At 69.4% G+C, this 15,766-nt stretch overlaps 2 protein-coding genes across 2 annotated transcripts; one reads left to right on the top strand and one right to left on the bottom strand.

Annotated features, from left to right (window-relative positions):
- Positions 1 to 1,336: 1,336 nt before the first annotated feature.
- Positions 1,337 to 10,039, bottom strand: THBS3 (thrombospondin 3). The gene is made up of 23 exons (XM_032204261.1): positions 9,943 to 10,039; positions 8,533 to 8,769; positions 8,122 to 8,378; positions 7,922 to 8,024; positions 7,442 to 7,468; positions 6,928 to 7,010; positions 6,687 to 6,738; positions 6,453 to 6,601; positions 6,116 to 6,256; positions 5,844 to 5,921; positions 5,607 to 5,759; positions 5,371 to 5,481; positions 5,150 to 5,257; positions 4,734 to 4,893; positions 4,504 to 4,622; positions 4,326 to 4,378; positions 4,026 to 4,219; positions 3,769 to 3,947; positions 3,626 to 3,674; positions 3,251 to 3,447; positions 2,988 to 3,160; positions 2,022 to 2,161; positions 1,337 to 1,665 (listed from the first exon to the last, which is right to left on the bottom strand). Exons 1-23 carry the CDS (start codon positions 10,037 to 10,039, stop codon positions 1,607 to 1,609), a joined length of 2,919 nt encoding a protein of 972 aa, XP_032060152.1. The 3' UTR covers positions 1,337 to 1,606.
- Positions 10,040 to 11,575: 1,536 nt separating this feature from the next.
- Positions 11,576 to 14,852, top strand: MTX1 (metaxin 1). The gene is made up of 8 exons (XM_032204493.1): positions 11,576 to 11,694; positions 11,784 to 11,853; positions 12,310 to 12,389; positions 13,060 to 13,152; positions 13,292 to 13,474; positions 13,659 to 13,735; positions 14,190 to 14,344; positions 14,453 to 14,852. The coding sequence occupies exons 1-8, from the start codon at positions 11,614 to 11,616 to the stop codon at positions 14,677 to 14,679; spliced, it is 966 nt and encodes a 321-aa protein (XP_032060384.1). The 5' UTR covers positions 11,576 to 11,613; the 3' UTR covers positions 14,680 to 14,852.
- The last annotated feature ends 914 nt before the right edge of the window (positions 14,853 to 15,766 follow it).

Raw genomic sequence — 15,766 nt, 5'->3', positions numbered from 1 at the left:
AGGCTGCCCAGGCACCAGCCCAGTGCGTGCGGGACCCAGCTGCACCCAGTGCCCACGATGGGGCTGCGCCTTCCTCACCCAGCCCCTCACCTCTGTGCCCAGCACCGGGGATGGGGGTCCCAGGCTGCGAGCCGTGCCCCACCCCCGACCCCCCCCCAACTCAGCACACGGGCACAGGTTTGTGGTTGTCGTGGTTTGGCTTTGTTTTTGGCTTTTTTATGGGCTGCAAAACTCCTCTTAGCAGAAAAACACAGAGGGGGGGGGAGGAAGGGGCCGGGCACCCGGAGCTGCGCCCCCAGCGCCCCCCAGCACCGGGCTCGGGAGCCGCGGGGCCGGGCTCCCCCCCCCCACCTCCACGCGTGGACGCGGGGCACGAACCCCACGCGCGCCCCCGCCCCACGCGCGCCCCCGCCGCCCCGCCCGGCGGCGCTGGAGCTGCGGCGCCTCCTGGCGGGCGCGGCCCCGCGCAGCGCCAGCACCGAGCCCCGGTGGAGCGGAACGGGACCGGCACCGGCACCACGACCGGGACCGGGGCCGGCAGCGGAGCCCCCCGCGCCTCCGTGCCCCGCCGCAGCCCGCTCCCTCGGGCCCGGTGCCGAGGGCTGCCCGGGGATACGGGCACGGCGCCGGGCGGAGGGCTGGGAGCAGACGGGACGGGACGGGACGGGACGGGAGGCGCTCGGTACCGAGCGGTGCCTGCCCCCGTCCCGTCCCGTCCCGTCCCGTCCCGTCCCGTCCCGTGCCGTGCCCGCAGCCCCTCCGCTCCGCCCGGTACCGGCAGCACCGTGCCGGCAGCAAGCACCGCCCCATCCCCTCCAGGCTCCGGTACCACCGGGGCGGCGGCTGCCCGGTACCGGCCGCGTTGCCCTTTGAAGAGCGGGGCCCACCACCTCCGCCGCGGCGGGGCCGGTGCCGGTGCGGGCCCCGCGCGCGCTCCGGGGCGGGGCGGGGCGGGCTCGGGGGAGGCGGGGGGGGGGGGGGGGGGGCACATTCCGCCGCGTTGCCGGGCCAGCCGTCGCCATGGCGACCGGGCACTGCCGCCGGGGCTCGGCGCTCACGGCGCAGTTCCCACGGAGCGGCCCCGCGCGGCGGCGGCGGCGGCGGCGGCTCCGCTCCGGTCCCTCCGGGGCGGCGGCAGGGCCGGGATGCGGTGCAGTGTTGTGCCCTCGCCTACCAATATTGCACTCGTCCCGGCCTCCCGCCGTCCCGGGTTCCGCCGGTAGGACCGGGTAGCACCGGGCTGCCCCCCCCCCGCCCCCTCCCCGACGACCCCACCGGGAGGACGGCGAGGGAAGGAACCGGGAGCACGGGGCGGGAGAGAGGGATGGGGGGGGGGGGAAATGGGGGCGGGAGGGGGCCGGGGCCGCCCCCTAGGAACGGGGCGCGCAGGCGAAAATCCGGTGGAAACTTTATGGCCCGGCGGCGGGAGAGGCAGGGCCGGGGGGGGGACGCGGCCCCGCCGCCCACCGGAGCCGCCCCGCCGCTCCCGGCACTGCAAAGTCCGCGGGGCCAAGGGTGGGGAGGGGGCGGCGGGGGGCGGCGGAGCCCGGACCGAGCCCGGGTGCCGCAGGCGGAGGGGGGGGGCCCCGGGCCGGGCGGGGGCGGCTCACTCGCGGCCCTCCAGCAGGAACCGGCGGAAGGGCTCGAAGTCTGCGGGGATCGAGTCTGCGGGGCGACAGCGGGGAGGGGGGGGCGTGAGGAGCCGGGGGGGGCTCGGCGGGGGGATCGAGCCCCCTGCCGGGACAGCCGGACCCCCCCCCCCGAGCTGCCCCAGGGAGCGGGACAAACCCCCCCCGGGCACCGGGACAGGCCCTGGCCCACGCGGGGGGAGCCCGGGGGGACTCCCCCGGGGGTGGGATTCCCCCGGGGGGGGGCTTCCCGCTCCCCCCCCTCCGTCTGCCACGGGGCAATAGGGGAGAGGCTGCTCGCTCCCCGCCCCGGTGCTCGGGGGTGTCCCGGTGCCCGGGGGTGTCCCGGTGCCCGGGGGGGGTCCCGGTGCCCGGGGGGAGCCCCGTGCTCACCGTTGCAGCGGTACTGCAGGTTGGACCAGATGATGTTCTCCTGGGAGAAGCAGAAGACCCCCAGCCGCCCCCCGCGCATGGTGGTGTCGATGATCACCCCCGAGTCCGCCACCAGCTGCGGGCCTTCGTACAGCCGGACCCTGGAGGGGGGGGCAACAAATGGGGGGGGTCAGCCAGAACCGGGGATCCCCAACATGGGGGGAGTTGGGGGGAGACACCGAGGCACCGCGACGGGGCCCCCGTCGGGGCTGGAGGCGCACCACCGGGGGGTTTCTGTGAGCCCCCCCCCAAAAAAAAAAACAAAACACAACAAAACACCAACCCCGCAGGGATGGAGGCCGGGGCCCCCGCGCCGCCCCCGGCCCGGCCCCGCTGCCTTTGTCGGGCGCTTTGCATGTGAAAGGCCCCGGCGGCCGGCGGGGTCGCCATGGCGACGGGACAATGGCCGCGGGGGCCCGGACGGGGCGGACGGGCCCGGCCCCCGGAGCGCCCCCCCCCCCCCGCCCCCCCCCGGCGGCCGCCCCGACGGGCTCCTTAAAGGGGAAAAGCAACGGGGAAGGGGGGGCGCAACGGGGTCGGAGCCACCCCCAGCGGACGGAATCTGCCCCACGGGTCCCATTCCCTCTCCCAGGGGATGCCGCCCCCCCCCCCGCCCCGTCGGTCCCACCGGGGCAGGACCCCCTCCCACGGGATGGCATCCCCTCCGGGTCAGTCCAGAGGGGGCAGGACCCCCCTCCCGAGGGACGCCATCCCCACCACCGTGTCAGTCCCACGGGGGCAGGACCCCCTCCCCATGCTGTCACCCCCCCACTCAGGTCGGTCCCACCAGCCCAGGACCCCTCCCCATGCTGTCACCCCCTCCCCAGGGACCCGCAAACTCCGCGCTGAGCCTGGCCGGGCTCCTGCCTTCCCCCCCCCCGCGGTGCTGCCAGCCCCAGTACGCCCCCCCCAGTGCCCCCCACTCACCTGATGTAGCCCACCTGGGGCCTGTGCACCAGCTGCCAGCGGTACGAGGTCTTGTCCCTCCAGCCCACGTTGCGGGGGTCCTTCCACAGCAGGCGGACGTGCTCGGGCGTGTGGCCCGTGTGCCACAGTGCGTTGCGCAGGTGCTCCCCGGGGCCCGTGGAGGACTTCACCGCCTGGGGGGGCGTGGGGCATCAGGGGGACCCCGCCGGCAGGGCCTGACCCGCTCCGGGGTGGGGGGGACACAGGAGGGTGGCGGCACCCACCTTGAGCTGCAGCCCCGGCTCGGCCACGGCGCGGAAGGGGGTGGCCTGCCAGTACGTCTGCTCCGTCTGCTTCCACATCACCACGTAGAAGCTGGCGCTGTCCTGGTAGCTGAAGATGAAGCCGGCGTAGTCATCGTCGGTGACGGTGTTGACGTGGAAGGTGCCCTCAAAGTCCACCCCGTTGAAAGCCGTGTAGCCTGCGGGTGGGCAAACGGAGGAAGGAGCCCCCTCCCCAGCATGGGGACGGGACCCCACGCACTGCCTCCATCCAGGGCAGTTTTTAACCCTCTCCACGGGGCACAGAAGTGGCCCTCGACCCCCAGTGAGCAGGGGACAAGGATAAAGGGGCTGTCCCGTGGGGTCTGCACCTCTTACCAACAGCCAAGCCCGGGTCGCTGTTCATGGTCTGCACAATCTCCATGCCCTGTGGATGAGACCTGGGTTAGGGGCATCCCCGGGGACCTCCCAGCCCCTCTCCGCTCCCACCCCAGCAGAAACATGGGGGGCAGCACCCACACCTGGTTGAGGACCACCCAGTTGGGATCAATCTGCGCGTCCCCCTCGGGGTCCAGGATGACGGTCTGGTAGGCGCGGAAGTCGGTCAGCGTCACCTCGGCGCTCTCCGGGCACACGTCCAGCTGGTCGATCACCGTGTCGTTGTCGAAGTCCTCCTCGCACGCGTCGCCCACGCCGTTCCCTGGGCACACACGCAGGGGTCACGGATGGACGGGACCCTCCAGAGGGCTCTGCCTCCCCCTGCCCGCCCAGCGCTCACCATCCGAATCCTTCTGGTTGGGGTTGGGGATCAGGCGGCAGTTATCGGGGCCGGGTGCTGTGTAGTCAGGGATGCCGTCGTTATCATCATCATTGTCGCAGTCGTCCCCCAGCCCGTCGTTGTCTGAGTCCAGCTGGGAGCTGTTGGGGATCTCGGCGCAGTTGTCCTTGGTGTCCTGGTGCCCGTCCCCATCACTGGCAGGAGGAACGCAGTCAGGGCAGCACCACAAACCCGGCAACCTGGCACTGAGCTCCAGCACCTTCACCCACCCCAAAGACCCCTGATCTCAAGGACCCTCACCTGTCCTCGTTGGTGTCACAGATGTCCCCTACCAGGTCACTGTCCATATCTGTCTGGAAGAGACCAAAGCCCTAGTTCAGCGGGCACGCTGGGGTGACAGGACCCCAAACCCCGCCAGTCGGGGGGCGGGGTCCTGCAGACCCCAGGACACCCCTGTGCTGGCTGCCCCAGGCCATACCTGAGTTGGGTTGCTCATTTCAGGGCAACTGTCACAGGCATCCCCAACGCTGTCCTCGTCCCGGTCTGTCTGCAGCGGGTTGGGCACCTTGGGGCAGTTATCCAGCATGTTGGGAATTCCTGCAAGGACAGAGGCGTGTGGGTGCCCTCAGCACCCCAGCGTGGCTGTGACAGTCCTAAATCCGCAAGGAGCCCCCGGCCACATGCAGTGCAGCCTCATGAGCCACTCACCGTCCCCATCGATGTCATTGTCACAAGCGTCCCCCTCGCCATTGCTGTCCGTGTCCCGCTGGTCATTATTGGGTACGTTGGGGCAGTTGTCACAGGCATCCCCAAAGGAGTCAGTGTCCGAATTCTGCTGGTCTTTGTTGGGGAAGAGCCGGCAGTTGTCCTGGAGGGAAGGGAAGGACAGAGATGCCTCCATTGTGGTGGCTGGCAGAGCAGAGCCACGCTCTGGCATAGGTCAGGGCAGGGGGACATCTCCAGCGTGCCCGCTGAGACCGTCCCAGAGCCACAAACCCCGGCCTGCTGCCCCCCAGGAGCAGCATCCTGGGGGCACCAGAATCAAGCCAAAGCAAGAAGCTCTGCCCCTTGCCCAGCACGAGCCCTGGAGCCACAGGCATGTCCTGCCCGCGTAGCACAAACACCTCCACATTCTTGATGCCATCACCATCGGCGTCATCGTCACACTGGTCCCCGATGCCATCGTTGTCGGCGTCCTCCTGCCCTGAATTCGGCGTCAGGCGGCAGTTGTCCTGGAAGCACAGACACCAGTAAAGACAAGGAGGAGGACAGCTCCGGAGCCCAGCCCCACTACAGGCTAGTGGGCTCCCAAGCCCCTCGCGCCCCTCGCCACGGGGAGGCCCACCTGCTTGCAGTGCTTGTTGTTGTCGATGCAGGGCAGGGGCTCATCGGGGTAGCCGTCGAGGTCGGTGTCTTGCCCGCACACGTTGCCGTTGCCAGCCCAGCCCACGTTGCACTGAAGAAAGGAGGAATCAGGGGCTGGGAAACAGGGAAGAGTCCTGGCAGAAGCAACCGCTGCTCCTGCCAATTCCTCCAGCACCCTCTGCTTGTCGGTCAGCCCGTCCTGGCCTTCCCGCTCACCGCACAGGAAATTTCACCGTTCCTCTCGAACACGCAGAAGCCGTTGATGTCGCAAGGGTTGGAGGTGGGAGTGCTACAGGACCGCTGCGGGATGCAGCCAGACGTCTGATTCCCCACAAACCCTGACTTGCAGGGGCCACATTTGTAGGAGCCCTGGGAGAAACGGGGCACGGGGCAGGGTCAGGAGAGTGAAGAGGCCCCTGACGTCAGGCGGGAGACCAGGGCAGCTCCGCTCACCAGCGTGTTGGTGCAGATGGAGTTGGGGTCGCAGCCGCCGTTGTTCCCATCGTTGCATTCATCAATATCTGTGCAAACCTGAGAGCAGGATGGGAGAAACCATCGACCTTCTGCCCCCACAGCTCCTGCAGGAGACCCACCCCATGCCCACAGCCTGCCTTTGGCACTGCTCTCCTTCAGAGCAGGGTCTGGCAGGCTCAGCATCCCCTGCCCGTCCCGGCAGCCCAACAAACCGGAGCACCCATGGCCAAATCCCACAGCACCGCACTCACCTGCTTGCTGGCCTTTGCGTAGTCAGCCCCCACGCCAGAGACGGTGTTGCCCCGATAGCCACGGGGACAGGGCTCACAGCGGAAGCCCGGTGCAGTGTTGATGCACTTCGAGCCAGGGAAGCAGGGGTTGGCATGAGCGCACTGTGGGCACGGAGAGAGAGAAAAGCTTTGCTACGGGTACGGCACCAGTGAGAGTACCCCGGTGGGTCTGTCCCCACCGGGTGGCTTAGGGACACATACGGAGACGGGAAGCATCTCGTGTGTGACACCTGCCCGTGCTGCCTGCCAGCTCTGGGGCTCAGACTCCCCCCCGCTGACAGGCACGAGGCCCGCTCACCTCATCGATGTCGGCGCAGTGTGTGCCGTTGCCCTCCAGGCCCGGCGGGCAGGGCCCGCAGCGGTACCCGGGGTACTCATACGTCTCCATGCAGTCCACGCCGCTGAAGCAGGGGTTGGGGTTGCAGCGAGAGCGGTGCTCGTGGAAGCCTGTGGAGATGAGGGCCGGGCAGGGTGGTGAGCCAGGACAAGTGCACACTCCCTGGGTTGGAAGCCGAGCCACGACAACACTCACCGCAGACCTGGCACTCCATGATGGTGTTGCGGATCAGGGACATCTCCTTCACCTGTGAAGCAGCAGAGCACAGGGCGTTAGGGACGGGGGTGACTTGGGGAACATCACACCCCTGGGGTGCAGAACCCGCATCCAAGCTCTGCCACGTATCTTCAAGCTCCATGCTGCCCTCACGGTGCCCAGCACCCTGCCCTTGGCCAAGCCCAGCCTGGGCAGTGCCAGTACCACTGCCCCACCTCACCTGGTCTCTAATGTCTTCTCGCAGGTCTGTCAGGATGCGGTTGAAGAGGGTCAGCTGCGTGACCAGCGCCTTGGTCTGCTCGCCTGCCACAAGCAGGGAGGACAAGGTCAGCCCCAGCCCCAGGACAGAGGCAGCCTCCTGGGGCCAGGGGCTAAGGGCTGCCTTGCCCATCCCACACCGCACCAGGGGGCACAAGGCAACCCCTGACCCTTCCTTCTCCTCCCTCATCAGATGCAAAGCCACCCAGCTCCTGGTCCTTGCACTGCAAGGACAGGTGCCAGCAGCAAGGACCTGCCCAGCCACATGCTAGTTCATCCCCACTGGGGTCCTAAGACCTCACAGGACCCTTTCTGTATAACACATCCCATGCCCCTCTGATCTGCCCCATTCCAGGGTGCCCAGCAGGTGCTAGGGACTCTGGGACAGGCTCCAAAGGGTTTTACACCTCCATGGAGCCCCAACCACCATCACCATCCCCACAGCTGGAAAAAGGGGAAGCGGAGCAGGGACTTACCCAGGATGGAGGCCAATGCACTTGTCACTGCAGGGAGGAAGACAAGATCTTGTTGAACACTGCTTTGGCCAGCACACGGCCTGGAGACCCAGCACGCCCCCTGCCAGGGTGTGCTCGAGGGACAGAGGAGCCACCAAGGAACAAGTTCCCCCTGTGGAGGACTGCGATGCCACCTGCCATCCCCGCACAACAAACTGCTGGGCAGGCTCTTGAGGCTCCATGGCCTTCCAGATTGCAACCCTCACCTTCCCTTGCATGGTTGTTCCTGGCCACCACATTCACAGGAGCTCCCGTGTGCATAGGGCTGTCTGGCATGGGGCAGAGGCAGAAGCTCCCCCTGCACGATGCGGTGCTGTGCCCCGTATGCATTAGCCTGTGCTCTTTGTGCTGCCCACCCAAGGTGCCGTACGACACGTAGCATGCATGGGGGAACCATGGCCAGCCCCCCGTGCTCGGAGCAGAACACGGACGTGCCGTTACCTGCGCTGTGAATGGATTCATCTCCCTGGAACGGACACTCGCTCAGCGCCCCAACTCGGCTCATGGAGCCTCCCAGAATCAGCTTCATGGACTCCACAAACCCCTGACGTAGCAGAGGAGATGCAGTCAGCCACGGGAGGCTCTGCCTGTCCGAGGGGTACGAAGGACATTCGGCCCCACGCGGGGGTCCCGGCACTCACCTGCATCCTCTGGTAGGCCTTCTGTCCTGTGCGCACCTCGATCGACTCCACCTCTGCCAGGGGGATCTCGGACAGCTCGGGCAGCCCCACGCTGGAGTCCACTTGCTTGCAGTCCACGTAGAGCTCCACGCTCAGCATGTCCCCACGCAGCCCGCTCAGGCGCACGATCACTGTGTGGCTCTGCCCGTCCGCCACGTGCGCGTGCTGCAGGTTGACCGAGTGCAGCTTGTTGTCCTCCCGCAGGTAGCGCACCAGCACTGCGGAGGGGTGGGAAGGGGCCGTGAGCTCTCCTCCCCGGCCCCTTGGGACCAGTTGCAGCAGACCTGAGCAGTCCCTGCCGAGCTCGGTCCCTGTTTCTCTTCCCACATCCCCAGCGTGTGCCCCCCACGTCCCCATGCAGCAGGCACCTACCCTTGTTGATCTTCCCCACCACGGACACCTCCAGCCACCTCGTGTTGTCCTTTTTGGAGTAGAGGCCGAAGAGGGTCCCCCCCTGCTTGGGGGGCAGGCGGAAGGTGGAGAGGAGGAAAACGTCGTTCACCGTCAGGAGCTCCATCCGGATCTTGTGCGTGATGCTGGCCATCTGCCGGGCCTCGCTCACCAGGAGCAGGTCGATGACTGCGGGGAGCCAAGGACGGGGGTCGCATCCTGCCCGGCCGCTCGGGAGCAGGGGTGATGCCCGGTTCGGGGCACCGCCGCCGGCCCGACCCGCTGCAAACCGGCCCCGCCGGGCCCGGGGAAGCCCCGAGGACTCCCGGGGAGGCTCCGCACGGTCCCGCCGGCTCCGCCCAGCCCCGACCCCGCGCGGTGGCGCTCCAGGACCGGGAGCGGGAGCGGCCGCCCCTCCGAGAAGGATCCGCGGAGTCCCCGCCACCGGCGGCCCAGAGCCCGGGAAACGGGCGGGGCCCCCGGCTCGGGGCCTTCCCCGCTCCCCCCTCGCTCCGGGGTTTCCCTGCGGAGGCGGCCGCACCGCCCCGAGCATCCCAGCTGCCGGGCGGGGAAGGCTGGCGGAGCCCCCGGCCCGGCGGCCGCGGGGAACGGAGCGGAGCGGGGACGCGGCTCCCGGGGAGGCTCCGGGAGGGGGAAGCGCGGAGCCCCACCGGCGCCGGGCCCCGGGAACCGGCGCTGAGCAGCCACCGCGGCCGCCCCGCCGAGGCGCTGCGGGAACCGGAGCCCCGACGAGGAACGGGCCGGCCCTCAGCACAGGCCCGGGGCGCTCCGGGGGAGCACGGAGAGCCCGGTCCCGCCGGGGCACGGCAGCCCGCTCGCTCCGTGCCGCCGCACCGCGCAGCCCGGGAGGAGCCGTGACCCTGGGGCGAGCGGCGGCCGCGCAGCCCGACCCCGGCAGCCTCCCCTCTGGCCCCACCGCCCCTCGAACCGGAGCCCTCCCGCCGCGGGCACCGCTGCACAGAGCCGGGTACGGGGACCGGCGTCCAGGCGCGGCTGGCGGCGGCCCTGCCCGCAGCTGGCCCCGGGACTGCGGGCAGCGGCGACCCTCGGGGGTGCTGGCGGCCGTCCCGAGCTCCGGGGATGAATGTCCCTCTGTCCCCAGCCCGGAGCGCCGGCTCGCCGCAGCTGCCCGCAGCCCGGCTGCCAGACCTCCCAGGGAGAGCACAGCCGCTGTCAGCGGCCCCGGGCCGGCCGGCGGGGGCCAGCAGCCCCCCGCTCAGGGCAGCGGGGCAAGGAACCGCCGCTTCCCCGGCTCGCAGCGGGCCGGGAACGGCGGGGGCGCCCCGTCCGCGTCGCCCCGTCGGGGCTGTCCGGCCGTCCCCGCGCCTGCCGCTGCCCGGCGGGACGGAGCGGCACCGGGAGCCGCCTTACCTTGCAGCCCCTGGCGAGCCGCTCCGGCGGCGCCCAGCAGGAGCAGCGCCAGGAGCGCGCCGAGCGCCGGGCCCCCCGCGGCCGCCGGTGCCCCCATGCCGCCGGTGCCGCCGGTGCGGAGCGGAGCGCGGCGGGGCGGAGTGGCGCGAGCGGGGAGGGGCCGGCGCTGGCGGCGAGGAGGAAACAAAGAGCCGTCAATCACGGACGCGCATCCCGGGGACCCCGGCGGGCGCTCCGCCGCGGCGGGCCGGCCGCAGCCCCGCCAAGCGGAGAGCAGCGGGGCGGGGCGGGGCGGGGCGCGGTGCACCGGGACCGGCCGGCGGCAGGGCCCGGAGCTGCGGGAGACCCCCGGGCACCTCGGCGCTGCCCGCCCCTGCACGGCTCCCGCTCACAGAAATTGAGTGTGGCAGGCGCCGGTTCACCGGGAGGTCAGGCAGTCTGGGGCCGCCTCGCTGGGAGCCGGAGCGGCCCCGGCAGCGCCGGAGCGTCCGGCCCGGGAGAGACGGGCACCGGGAGCCGCGGGGACAGCGCGGGGGACGGGGGGTGGCCGAGGAGGAGCCGCTTGGCCAAGGGTGCCTCGCGGTGGGGTCCCAGCCCCCGGGGCCAGGCGGCGCCCCCCGGGCAGCGGAGCCTCCGGGGCCGGCCCCGCTCCCCTGGCCGGAGAGGAGCGAGCGGAGCCAGGCCACCTGGAGCCGGCTCAGCGGCATAAATCAGCCTCAGGAACCGGCCCAAGCCTCCGGAGCAAAATAATGAGCTCATCCGAGAAGCTCCTTCACCTCTGCCCTGGGCTGGGAGCGGGAGCCCTGGGGACGCCGCAGGAGCCTCGACGGCCGATCCCGACGGCAGCGGGGCGCGGAGCTCGGGGTGCGTCCAAGCCCCGGGACCGGCGCTGCTCAGCCCCGGGGGCCGCCTGCGCCCTCAGGCCTCAGCCTCCCGGAGGGCTCGGGCAGAGCCCGGGGCACTCGGCCAGGCTGCAGCTGGAGGCCGCGGGGAGCGGAGCCGCGCAGCCGGGAGGCCGGGGCGGGCCCGGCGGCGGAGCGGCCCCGGCAGCTGGCCCGGCAGCTCCCGCTGAGCGCCGGCCAAGGCGGAGGAGCAGCGCGGCTCCCCGGCCGTGTTTACGGCTGTTTCCCCCGCCTCCATAACAACGGGCCGGGCCGAGCCGAGCCCCGGGGGCCGCCCCAGCCCCGCTCCCCCCACATCAGCCGCTCCGGTGCACGCCAGGGCGGCCGGGGCCACACGGCTGCCTCCCCTTTTCCCTGTCCTGTCCGGTGTGTGCCCGCTCCCCCCCCCCGGGGTTTTATTGATTTTATTTTATTTTATTTTATGTATTTTATTTATTATATTTATTCTATTTATTTATTTATTTATTTTATTATTTTTATTTAATTAATTTATTTATTTATTTTTCCCATAGCAACGCGCTGGAGCGGCCGGTAACAGACCGCTGTGTGTCGGGGGGGGGGGGCCTCGCTCCGTGCTGCTCGGTACCGGGCTCCGCGCATCCCCCGGCCGCGGAGGGGATCCCGGGCGCTGCGGGAGCTGCCCCGACGGCGCGGCCGCGGGAGCCGCCGCCGGTAGCGGAGCCGCCGCCGCCGCCGGTGCCGCCGGGCCCGCCCCGAGGTGGCGGCGGGCGGAGCCGCCCCGCCGTGTGGTTCCGGGTCGGGCGGGAAGATGGCGGCGCCCATGGAGCTGTTCTGCTGGGCAGGGGGCTGGGGGCTGCCCTCGGTGGATCCCGACTGCCTGGCCGTGCTGGTGAGCGGCGGCGGGGCCGGCGGCGGGGCCGGTGTGCGCCTCCCGGCCGGGCCCCCCCCTCCCGTCCCGTCCCCTCTCCTCTCTTGCAGACGTACGCGCGGTTCACGGGAGCGCCGCTGAAGGTGCACCGGGTCAGCAGCCCCTGGAGGAGCCCCTCCGGTAAGGGCCCGCACCGGGGCACCAAGCCCCGCCGCACCCCCTGGCCCACTGCACCCCCATTGACCCATCGCACAGCCCTGCTCCGCTGCACCCCCACCCCACTGCGCCCCCCACCCCATTGCGTCCCCCGTCCAGTTGCATGCCCCCCATCACAGCACTGTACCCCAGTTCACGCCCCCTGCCCCACTGCGCCTCCCCTTGCCCCATTACTTGCCCCCTCCCCAGCGTGCTCCTCCTGTCCCATCACGCAGCTTTCATCCCCTTATCTGCCCCCCTCGCATCGTCCGAGCCCCCTACCCCTGTGCGTGTGCCCTCCCCCCCATCCTGCACGCCCCTCGCTCTGCCCTGTGTGCCCTCACCCCAGTGTGGGGGCCCTGCACCCCCCACGGACCCCCCCAGCCCCTCATCACCGGTTGCAGGGGGACGCCCTGCAGCCACCTCTCTCCCTGCCCTCAGGGCGCCTGCCTGCGCTGAAGACGCGGGATGAGGGCACCATCTCCAAAACGCAGCAAATCATAACTCACCTCAGGAAGCAGGTAGGGGACGGCGACGGGCACCCCCTGGGTGCTGCAGGGGGCCAGAGCGCTCACTGGGATGGAGGGAGCTGGAGCTGGAGCAGCAGCAGCGAGGGCATCCCCGGGGATGGGGCCAGGGCACAGCTCCCTGCTCTGGAGGCAGCGTGGTGCGAACCGGTGCGAGCTTTGCCCTGTGGACCCAGCCTGGCTGTCCCCGTGGTGGTGTTTGTTCTGGGGGCAAGCACGACCCCATCTCGAGCCTCGTGCATCTCGAGCAAGGTGGGCGCTGTCCCCTCTGTGGTCTGTGCTCCAGCGTGGCTGTGAGCAGGGAGCAGACCTGCAGGGTCCGTGGGACACCCTGAGCTGCCCGCTCCCAGCTCTTCCCTTTGGGCCTGGAAGTCAAGACAAACCTTAACTCTCCTACCGCTGGGTCTGGACACGGGTGGGTAGAGCTCAGAGGGGGCACAGCACCAGATCCTGCCCGCTCCGCTCCTGGGGTTGGCCGGGTGTCCATCCCGATAACCTCCCAACCTCCCAGCTCACAGAGGAGCGAGAGCAGGGGTGGGTACAGAGCAGGGCTGGCCCTGCTGCCCGGTCCCTCTGCACGCAGGCACTCGCTTTGTCACGGTCCCCCGAGGTTGCAGGATGGCTGCTTCCCTGCCAGCTCAGCCCCGTTTCCTTTCCTCCCCAGAAATACAACGCTGACTTCGACCTCTCAGCCACGCAAGGAGCAGACACGCTGGCTTTCGTGTCCCTGCTAGAAGAGAAGCTGCTGCCAGTGCTGGTGAGTCTCAGCGTGGCCGTGGGGAACATCTCAGAGGTGCCTGCGTGCGCTGGGCACGGGCTGTCCTTGTGCCACTGCCATCGGCTGTGCCGGCTCTGGCACTCCCCGGGGCATCGGCACGGGTTGTCCTCTGCTGCAGATCCACACGTTCTGGGTGGATGCGAAGAACTACGTGGAGCACACGCGGAAGTGGTACGCCGAGACCATCCCCTTCCCGCTGAACTTCTTCCTGCCCAACTGCATGCACAAGCAGCACGTGGAGCGGCTGCAGCTCATGTGGGGAGACGGCTACATGGAGGATGAGGAGAAGCTGGAGAAGGAGGTGAGGGGATGTGTGGGAAGGAGGTGCCCAGCTCCAAACACTGCAGCTCCTCAGGGATTGCCCGGAGGGATCACGCAAGGCTGAAATCTCAGCCTGGGATCTGGAGTTCCCAGCCTGAGCACCCCCCCCCCATCGCTGTGACACCGCGACACTCTGCAGCCCTGGCTCTGTCTTCATTCTCTAGCTGTACCGGGATGCTCGGGAATGCCTGACACTCCTGTCCCAGCGCCTTGGCTCCCAGAAGTTTTTCTTCGGAGACTCGTACGTGGCTACAGGGGGAACATACTGCGGGGACTGCAAGCCCCCTGCACGCAGGCAGGACCAAGCCCCCGTGGCTCACGGGGAAGCCGTAGCCCACAAATGTTGCTTTGGGGAGCTGGACAGGCTGGAGGGGATGGAGCGACACGGGCAGGAACGATGCAAGAGCTTGTGGGATTTGCCACCAGCCTCAGCATCGCTTTTCCCCAGCTTCTGAGCACTTGTTGGAGCCAGCAAGGCTGCTCAGAGACAGGACTGTCCTGCATCCCATGCCCCTGCCCTGTCCCCACTGCTGGGACTGGGAGCAGGGAGCCCTCCCGGCAAGGAGGAGCTACTTGCTGTCCCCAGGAGCACGGCGGGGTGGCACAGAAGGCTGGGGGTGGCCGCATCTTGGTGGCTTCGGGTGGGGACGGGGGATGGAGGGCCCATGACCCAGTGGCGGATCTCTGTTCCCCAGGCCCGCTTCCCTCGACGCCTTTGTCTTCAGCCGCCTGGCGCCGCTCCTGAAAGCGAAGCTGCCCAATGGGAAACTGCAGCAGCACCTGAAGTCCCTGCAGAACCTGTGCAACTACTGCACCTCCATCCTCAGCCTCTACTTCCCCTGGGACGGAGGTGAGATGCACCCCCAGCCTCACGCTGCACCTTTGGGGTGCCCCCCTCAAAAAAAAAAAACACCACTAAACCCAACACTGGTGCCCTGCTGTGCTCTGTTCCCCCCAGGTGACCTCCCCACCAGCGCCCCGCGGGTTGGGGGTGCCGAGGGTGGCGACACAGAGGAGGACCCCCACAAGCGGCGCAACCAGCTGCTGTCGGTGCTGGTGGGGCTGGCGGCCATGCTGGGCTACGCCTTCCTGAGCGGCATCGTCTCCATCCAGCGCGGTGCCGTGGGGCCGGCTGGCCGCCAGCCCATCGCCCTGGAGGAGGAAGAGGAGGAGGAGGAGGAGTGAGGAAGAGCGGCCGTGTTCAGAGCTGTGATTATGTACTCGTCCGGCCACTCGAACTGACTGTTTTTATGCTGGTGGCCTCGCAGCGTTGCTCCCTGCAGGTGTGCCGCTCTGCGTCCCAGCAGAAATTACAGCCCTCGCCCGCCGCACCAATAAACCTCACTCTCTCCACCCGCGCTCTCCCATCCTCCCTGTGGCCTCTCATGGTTGCAGGGCCGGCCGCCTTTCCCTTTCCCCTTCTCCCAGGTGCCCAGGCTGGGGGCACTAATGTGCTGCTCCACCAGTGCTCCAATCCTGTCTGCGCCCCCCCCAAATCCTTCCCTTACCCCCAGGAGGGCTGCGGGATCTACAGCACTGGGGAACATGGCAAAGAGGGAAAACTGTGGGTCTTCAAGGTCCTGTATCTGCTCAGCACCTTAGTTTGCATCTGTGGCGGTGCTGGGAGCATCTCCCTCCCCCAGCAGTCATGGGGCTGAGCCCTCTGCCTCTTGTCCTCGCAGCTCCCCTGCCCCGTGGCTGTGCAGAGCCCCATGGCACTGGTGCCCCCCTCCTGCTGTGCCACAGTGTGCCTGGGGACAGCCCCCGGCCAGCTGCCTCCTGGGCAGTGCAGCAGAAAGCAGCAGCGCAGGAGCCCAGGCTGTCAGCAGGACGTGTCCCCGGCCCGGCAGGGCACGAGCTCTTCCCTCGCTGCTGGAGGGCCGCCCACCAGCCCGGCTCACCGCAGCGGCGCGCGTGGGGCGGCGAGCAGCCACCAGGCCTGTGGCTGCAGCAGGAATTCCTCCAAGGATGACAGCTCTGTTTGCATTCCTCCACGCCTGCCAGGAATGGGGAGTTCCTTGCAGCTGGCACTGCCAAAAAGCACGTAGTGCGGCGAACGTCGCTCCGCAAGCCCTGCAAGACCCAGGGCTGGGATGGGGAGGGGGCTTCTGTCCCAGCACCGAGCGGAGCTGCCGCTCTCGACAGGGGCTGCCCAGCCTCAGGGCTCAGCACCCGGCCCTGGGGGCAAGCGGGGCCGTCAGCGATGCTGCGGTTTCCCCCAGCTGCCGTCAGTTTACGAGGGTGTAAATGGAAAAGCGGTGTCTGGCCAGGC

This window comes from Aythya fuligula, chromosome 28 (genome assembly GCF_009819795.1).
Source record: "Aythya fuligula isolate bAytFul2 chromosome 28, bAytFul2.pri, whole genome shotgun sequence".
In the NCBI taxonomy this organism is placed as follows: Eukaryota; Metazoa; Chordata; class Aves; order Anseriformes; family Anatidae; genus Aythya; species Aythya fuligula.
This window is presented reverse-complemented; position numbering and strand designations above follow the sequence as displayed.

What these genes read in the sequence shown, in the direction of transcription:
- THBS3 (XM_032204261.1), bottom strand. Translation starts at nt 10,039, where the DNA reads ATGGGGGCACCGGCGGCCGCGGGGGGCCCGGCGCTCGGCGCGCTCCTG. An exon ending in CCATCTGCACCAACACGCTG is followed by an intron (nt 5,760 to 5,843) that starts GTGAGCGGAGCT and finishes CGTTTCTCCCAG; the next exon opens with GGCTCCTACAAATGTGGCCC. An exon ending in CAACCAGAAGGATTCGGATG is followed by an intron (nt 3,948 to 4,025) that starts GTGAGCGCTGGG and finishes GTGTGTGCCCAG; the next exon opens with GGAACGGCGTGGGCGACGCG.
- MTX1 (XM_032204493.1), top strand. Translation starts at nt 11,614, where the DNA reads ATGGCGGCGCCCATGGAGCTGTTCTGCTGGGCAGGGGGCTGGGGGCTG. An exon ending in CCCCTGGAGGAGCCCCTCCG is followed by an intron (nt 11,854 to 12,309) that starts GTAAGGGCCCGC and finishes CCCTGCCCTCAG; the next exon opens with GGCGCCTGCCTGCGCTGAAG. An exon ending in AGAAGCTGCTGCCAGTGCTG is followed by an intron (nt 13,153 to 13,291) that starts GTGAGTCTCAGC and finishes CCTCTGCTGCAG; the next exon opens with ATCCACACGTTCTGGGTGGA.